The sequence below is a fragment of the Poecilia latipinna genome, unplaced genomic scaffold (genome assembly GCF_001443285.1).
Source record: "Poecilia latipinna isolate Pla-1442-1.1 unplaced genomic scaffold, P_latipinna-1.0 Scaffold661, whole genome shotgun sequence".
In the NCBI taxonomy this organism is placed as follows: Eukaryota; Metazoa; Chordata; class Actinopteri; order Cyprinodontiformes; family Poeciliidae; genus Poecilia; species Poecilia latipinna.
In genome coordinates, this window is record NW_015113277.1 from 174,870 (window position 1) to 181,903 (window position 7,034).

General features: G+C 42.7%; 1 protein-coding gene across 1 annotated transcript in view; it reads right to left on the reverse strand.

The window, feature by feature from the left end:
- pcsk5a (proprotein convertase subtilisin/kexin type 5a) overlaps window positions 1-7,034 on the reverse strand; it is a 40,843-nt gene that overhangs the window by 23,509 nt on the left and 10,300 nt on the right. Inside the window, exons 12-21 of the mRNA XM_015044057.1 lie at window positions 6,746-6,934; window positions 4,568-4,707; window positions 4,313-4,435; window positions 4,044-4,146; window positions 2,927-3,117; window positions 2,600-2,684; window positions 2,100-2,203; window positions 1,841-1,979; window positions 1,542-1,657; window positions 1,116-1,218 (exon numbers count right to left, since the gene is read on the reverse strand). Coding sequence (XP_014899543.1) covers window positions 1,116-1,218; window positions 1,542-1,657; window positions 1,841-1,979; window positions 2,100-2,203; window positions 2,600-2,684; window positions 2,927-3,117; window positions 4,044-4,146; window positions 4,313-4,435; window positions 4,568-4,707; window positions 6,746-6,934 — 1,293 coding nt within the window. The remainder of the gene's footprint in view (window positions 1-1,115; window positions 1,219-1,541; window positions 1,658-1,840; window positions 1,980-2,099; window positions 2,204-2,599; window positions 2,685-2,926; window positions 3,118-4,043; window positions 4,147-4,312; window positions 4,436-4,567; window positions 4,708-6,745; window positions 6,935-7,034) is intronic.

The window sequence follows — 7,034 nt, forward strand, 5'->3', positions numbered from 1 at the left end:
CCCAAATTTTTTTTCCCTTGGGCCCCCCGGGGTTTCCAAAATTTTTTCCCCCCCCCCCCCCCCCTATGGCTTACAAATAGCTGTTGGGCTGAACTATGTGTGTGTGTGGGGGGGAGCAAAGGCATGGCACCCCACTAGTGTGCGCGCCCCACAGTTTGGGAACCTCTGCATTAGGCTGATGTTTCATTCATCTGCTTTTCTTTAGCCTGGTCCACAGAACAGTTCTGTTGTAAACATGCAGAGACTCGGTCCTTTCACCCAGGAGGTGACGAAAACTTAAGGCAAGTCTCAACCTGCAGAATCTTGTGAAAGGGACTTTTTTTTTATTACCTGCAACCACTTCTGCACTCATTCCCTCTTTTACAATAGATACAGTAACAATAAACAACCTATTACAATATAATACTATCTGCTTTTACAATTAATCCATTATTATAATTTCATTTTATATTATGTGTAAAGAAAGGGGACAGATATACACGATCAAGAAATGGATCCCAGTTTGTTACTTGTCTTAACTTTTCGTTTTGTTGACCCTGAAAAAAGCTGTTTAAATATTACCATAAATTGAGTCTATCCTGAATAAAAAGCATAAGTAGGTTCAAAGCTCTTGGAAAAAAAAAAAGAATACTCTCATTTGAGCATATTAATTATGCACATATGGAAAGTAAGGTGGAATAAAAAACACTTGAATTTTCACTCTGGTTTCTGGACTGTGGGAGGAAACTGGAGTACCTGGAGAGAATCCACAAATGCACAGGGAGAACATCCTCACCCAGAAAAAACCTTAGAAGTTCTGGCTAGCCTAGTGTCAGATTGTGTTACTAGAGCAAAATTGATATTTTGGATATTTTGTTTACAGGTGGGATAGCAGGGATAATTATCATAGAGGGGCTGCTGCTGTGTTAAAACATCTATTGTATTTCACCCATAAAAAAAAAACAAAACATATATGGATTTTCCTGCTATAAACTATTGAAATCTGATGTAGTTTTAAGTATTTGCAAGTATGCTTGTTGTTCATTTGAAACGTGCATCTACTTCTAAGATAAAGTGGGTGGAGGGATTCATTTTCCCCTTTGACCCTGAATCTAAAACAGCCAAGCCTAACTCACCGTGAAGAGCCACAGCTGATGCAGTCCTCTCTTCGCGGCCCTGTGCACTTCAGACACGTTGCATCACAAGCGCGACACGCCCCATCACTGTCCTGATACTCTCCTGACAGACAGCAACAGAAGCATGCTGACTCAGAAATGAATAGACGTCTGAGGCATAGAGGAAGGCTTAATGTCAGATGCAGAACAGAGAGGGAGGCACGTAGGACCCAATGGCTCCACGTTTAAACACATATTTAAAAGGCGCCACACTGCATAATCTCAGTGGCGTTTGCAAATGTGTTAAATTAACCAGACTTTATTATTATTATTATTGCCTTAAAAACATCAGAAAAGCGAGAGAGGGGGGGGGGGTATACAACAAGGTTTATTTTCCAGGAGCATTGAGGCCAACATGGAATAGAGGAGGGAAGATGGTTGACTGACCATCTGTGCACTCAGTGTTGACAACACACACTCCCTCCTGGAGGCGGTGACCGCTGGAACAGCTGCTGCAGTTCTGCCAACTCGGCCCGGCACAGGTGAGACAGCTGGAGTCGCACCTGAGGAGAACGGCGCAGAAATTCAACACAAAATGCAGGGAAATAAGCTTCCCACACTCCATGCAGGCGCGCAACAACAACAAACCCAGAGCGCCGAAGCAGGCGAGCCAACCACCAGATTAAAGCCTGCCATCAGCCAATAAACAAACCACCCACACCTGAACACACACCAGTAAAGCTCACCTCCTACATATCCTGTGGCCATCCGCTATCTCTGGGCTTGGCTCTGTGGCGTAGAAGCCAGCGCTGCAGGAGGACACACACCTCCACTCCTCCATCAAGAAACCTTTTGCGCAACGGCTGCACGCCTCAACACCTGCCGCTGATGCCGCAAGAGGGGAAAAAATTGCTCTTAAATTGACTAATATGTCAATTTTTTTTTTTTTAAATGCTGTTAATTTTGACACGGATTGCGTCTGTAAGGCCTTGTTGCCGTTCTCACCTGCGCAGGTAGCGCAGGCCTTGTCACAGGGCCTGCATTCGTCTTCCTGCGCGACGTGGTAGAAGCCGCCATCGCAGCTCCGCTGGCACCGGTTCCCCTGCAGACTGGAGAGGGCGGAGAGAGCATGTGGCACCGTGACACACTCAGCCAGTCATGTGACACCACAAAACGTGAGTCATCGCCTTCATATTCGCAGGTTCGCTCCTCCAGCCCACAGCACGCCACCACACGTCCTCGCCGAATTGAGTCAGTGAACGCCGCATTCCGGAAACTTCTAACTACGCAATATGTTTTTTTTTTTTTGTTTTTTTTTCAGATAGCTTTATGCTTTCCAGTATTGATTAAGCAAAATCCAAAATTATTTTCTCTCATTTGGGCAACAGGCGAGCAACAAAGTACTGCAGCCTGGAGCGTTTACACGGGGAGCATCAGTATTCTCGTCGACGGGAGCCGTGTTTACCGAGAAGTTAATTCAAGCATCATCAGAGAATTTGTTTCACCTTGTGCCTGGTTTGCATTCTGTGCAGATGCTGTATGAGGTGCACTTCAAGCAGTTTTCATTGCATTTCTTGCACAGATCTGTGTCTGTGGGGGAAAAAAACAAAACAAAAAAACAATAGACATCAGAACCAGAAATCAACCCATACTCACACCCACACACACCTCTCAACCACAGTTACAGCAGCAGACTGTTTATTAGCATGCTTCATTTCTGCTGAATGAACAACGAAAGTCTGAAAAGTTCAACCAGTGATGTCCTTCGTAAATATTCAGAAAGGCAAGGAAAACAAAAATAAACTTTTGAAGGACAAGTCAAAATGTCCGACCGTGGTCCAGGTAATAGTTATCTCCACAGGAGGCTGTGCAGGTGTCGGTTCCCTCTGTCAGGTGATGACCAGGAACACAAGAGGTGCACTGGTTGCTGCGACTCCCGCTGCAACTCGCACAAGAGGAGTAGCACCTCTTGCAGCGCCGACGGTCACCCCAGAACCCTTGGGGACACTCTGAGACACACAACCTGACGGACAAACATGAAGATAAGGAGACTCACATGAAGAAATACACTGCAAAAAAGCAATTCTCAAGGGCATTCAATATCAGCCATGTTGGTTTGTTGGTAATCAGTAATGGATTAACTGTAACACTAGCACATTTTTTCCCTTCTTGCAATAAATCAGAGCTAAAAAGTTTGATTAATATTGAATTGAAGATTGTTTTTGTTAGACATTATTCTTGTTTGTTGCAAGCAGTCTGAGATGTCCTCTAATGAGCTCAAGTCAAACGTTTTGATGATGAAGCGCAAGTTAGGTATCAAGTCTTTTGCAAAAAAAAAATAATCTTCAAATAGGTGTCAAAAGTCAAATTCAATACCAAAGTCTTAGAGCGAAATTCAATTCCTGTCTCAAGATATTAAGCACAAGTTCAAGTCAAATTTCAAATGTTTTCAGCGCTGAGTCCAAGCGAAGTCTTAAAACTGCTGCCTCAAAGTGCATGTGACTAAAACTTGTTTTTCAAACAAAGCTTTTGCCTAAAACTTTTTTCTTTACGTTGTTTAATAATATCAATGTCCGTAAGCATAATTTAACGCTTTGCCGTTGGTGGATCTCCAGCCATGAAGGGCTGAAACTGCAGGAGGCTGATATATCATTATGGCCAGGATGCACACATGAGTTTGTGTGTTTTTGTGTGTGAACGATTCATAGGTCAAAGCTAAGTGGTGTTAAAATAAATCAAAAAATGTGAATGTTTAGATACTGCACTGTAAATAAGTGAATGAAATGCAAAGGAAAACTTTGATGAGCTTTAAGATGTTTTAAGGGCCCTACTCAAGCACACTTTAAAATGTGAAAATTGGATCTTGTAAGACAGTGAGATAATAAAACAGTATCATCACTTACCATCTGCATCCACTCACTGTAACCAGCATTATGCAGTCATGCTAACCTTGAATTGTTCTTGAACTTGAGAAAAAAGTGCAGACATGTGACACACTGCTGTGGGCCAGGCCCGTCACAGCCGTCATCACTGCATTCTGGGTCACAGGGTCCTAAAATGGCAAATACTCTCAAAATGCAAGCCCAAAAGGCCTTTTGGGTTGTTTTATTATGTGTTTTTGCAAATAATAGCCTGATAACCTGTAATCACATTCTGCAACTGCATGACAAAGCTCATAACGTTGCCGTCTGAAAACCCTGAGCTACAACGCGACTCACCGTCGTATCCTTCTGTGAGATCGCTATCCACGGAGGGCTCTGCTGATCGGACTCGCCGACGGCGCATGTGATACGGCTGCTCTGCAGTGCCATAAATCACCAGAGACCACATCTTCAGTATCCCTGTGAAACAACAGAGAGAAAGAAAAACAGGTTTGTCCCCCGAGGCTGGCGCTGTGTTTCAGCTGCCTCCTCTTGATGTTCAGTGTAAATAGGTCTCACAACGAAGAGATGCTACAAAGAGAAAGAACAAACCTAATTCAGCGCTGCTGTCTCGCTTCCGAGAGGGAGTATCCGTGATTTTCAAAGTCCATTCTCCCGCTGCCTGCTCCCCCCAGGAATGAGCTGTCATGAATTCCCAGTTCTGAAATCCCTCAGTGGAGTTGTCAAGAGGCCTAGAGCAAAACATTACACAATCGTGAGCATACAACTACTACCATCACTAATTAAGACATGTCTTTAATGCAACATTGTTTAATTAATAGGATATTTAATTTGTAATTAGTTCCCTGGTTGGATTGTTGCAAAAAAAAAAAAAATAAATAAATAAAAATAAAAAAGTGCTATTTATGTTATCTCAAAAGTTTTGCTTCTTTATTTTTGACAAATGTAAAACAAATGTGAAGGTTTCTGGAAATTTGAGAGCCTGTGCTGACTGGACACCTTTTACAGATCAAATGAAAAGCAGTTTCATATTTGAGGAGTAAGCATAGAATCTGTTTGTTTTGTTTTGTTGAAAATCAACAAAATCAAGAGTTTCAGGCTGTTTTCACAATCATACCTCCCAACTATTTCAAGGTTTTGTTTGAGTTCCAGGTTCTGGTTGAATTATGCTATTTAGCTTTCTGTGTGTCTTTTGTGATCTACTGTTTCTTGCACAGCTAAATGTATCTCTGTGTTCCTCCATCTCCATTTTGCTCAGTTTTTTTTTTTTTTTTGTTCAGCAGCCTCAAGCTTCTGTCTCATCACACAATGTGATCGAACTCACCTGTCCTTGGTTCCAGTAGTCACCCTCCCCTGTATTTAAACTACTGGTTGTCAGATCCATATGTTTTCCTCCCTACATTTTGCCAATTTGTGTCTAGTTGGTCTCTGTCTTCTTCAGTTTTATAATCCGTTTCCATTAAAATGTTTCACTTCTCATCATTATCCTGTTTACTCTTGGACTACCCACAATGTGGGTAATCCACATTGTGGGTAGTCCACAATGTGGATTACCCACAATGTGCTCAACATGCTACATGCTCACCGCAACGTTGTTATTGTACACTGCCAAAAGATTTCATGAAACAAAGATCTTAAAATGTTTTGACAAGCTAGTTTTACCGTAGGTGTCACCAAGTCAGTCATGGGACTTTGAGTATTCAGGATGTTCCTCTTTAAAATTCTCACTTTAACAGAGCATTTTTTTTTTTTCCAAAGTCAAATTTAGACTTCAGAATAAATGTAAACCCCTCAGTTCAATTACGTCCTGCTTTGTAAAGTCTTTGTTTTTTCTTAGTTTTTAGGTCATAACAACAACCTGAAAAGTTTCGTGTTGCTGTTTTAAAATGACTGTTGGTATTGTGGCACTTGCAAAGCAAAGTTTTTACTGAGGTGATACGTGTTATAAAAAGTTTGGAAATCCTCTGAACGGATATGAGCATAAATCCAACAATTTCATCCTGAAATCATACTGTTCATTAATAATCTGAGGCAGCCTGAGATTGCTCATTTCTGATCTACATGCACGAGTGGATGAGGATAATTTAGAAGATAAAGTTTTAGGTGAATAAGAAATTTAAAACTGTAAGCCATAAGCAGCTGCTTGTATAAGGAGCTCAGCTGATGCACAGTCCCACCAAGTGTTTGCTAGTTTATGTTGGCTAGGAGGAGCTGGTCTGAAGGAGCTGAGTCGCAGGGGAGGGCTCGGTGGTCCACCCCTAGAGGCTAACAGCTCAATGGTTGCCATGGGTGATTAAAGGATTTCTCAAACATTCATGAAAGAATCAGGGCGACACTCCCGGTATTTTAGTGATGAAGGAATAACATTAAAACATGATGTGAAGCTCAGAAAAGTTGTATTTACATAACACTTCCCCTTTAAGTGTTGGTGTTTTTTATTCATGATGCATTCAATTCAGTTTGGTTCAGAAAAGGACAAGATGAAAATAGGAAGCTTGCCAGGAATTATTTTTTCACAGAACCTCCCCAAAAGCCGGTTCCTCTGGAATAACATATGAGCATCACTGCTTTGCTTTTCCAAGCGCGTTTGCCAAAATCGACTTCTCCCCATGGCTGCCATCTGAAGACTAATGGTACAAGCACTGAATGCTGAGCTCCAAACAAATTTGTTTCCACCCTCAGAAACTCCCTCCCCACCCTTGCCCCTTCTGCTGCGGATAGGGCCGTGGTGGCGCCACAGTAGTTTGTATGGAGCAGCCCCCATGTTACCTGTGAGCCAGCAGCTGCGACACGGTGCCTGCAGGTGACGTGAGCGTGATAGAAAGGTCGCCACGACGGCTGTGAGTGATGGTTACGCGGATGACGACGTGCTCTACATAAACAACGTGCCGCGAGGCCGCGCTGGAGCAGCCGGTGGTCTCATACGCAGACGTCAACACTGAGCCTGGATGAATAATTCTGTACAAGACAGACAGGAGGGAAAGAAGAAAAAAAAAAAAAAAAAAAACATGAAGCCACACAGTAAGCACCAGAGATGAGAGAGGAGGCGGAAAACAAG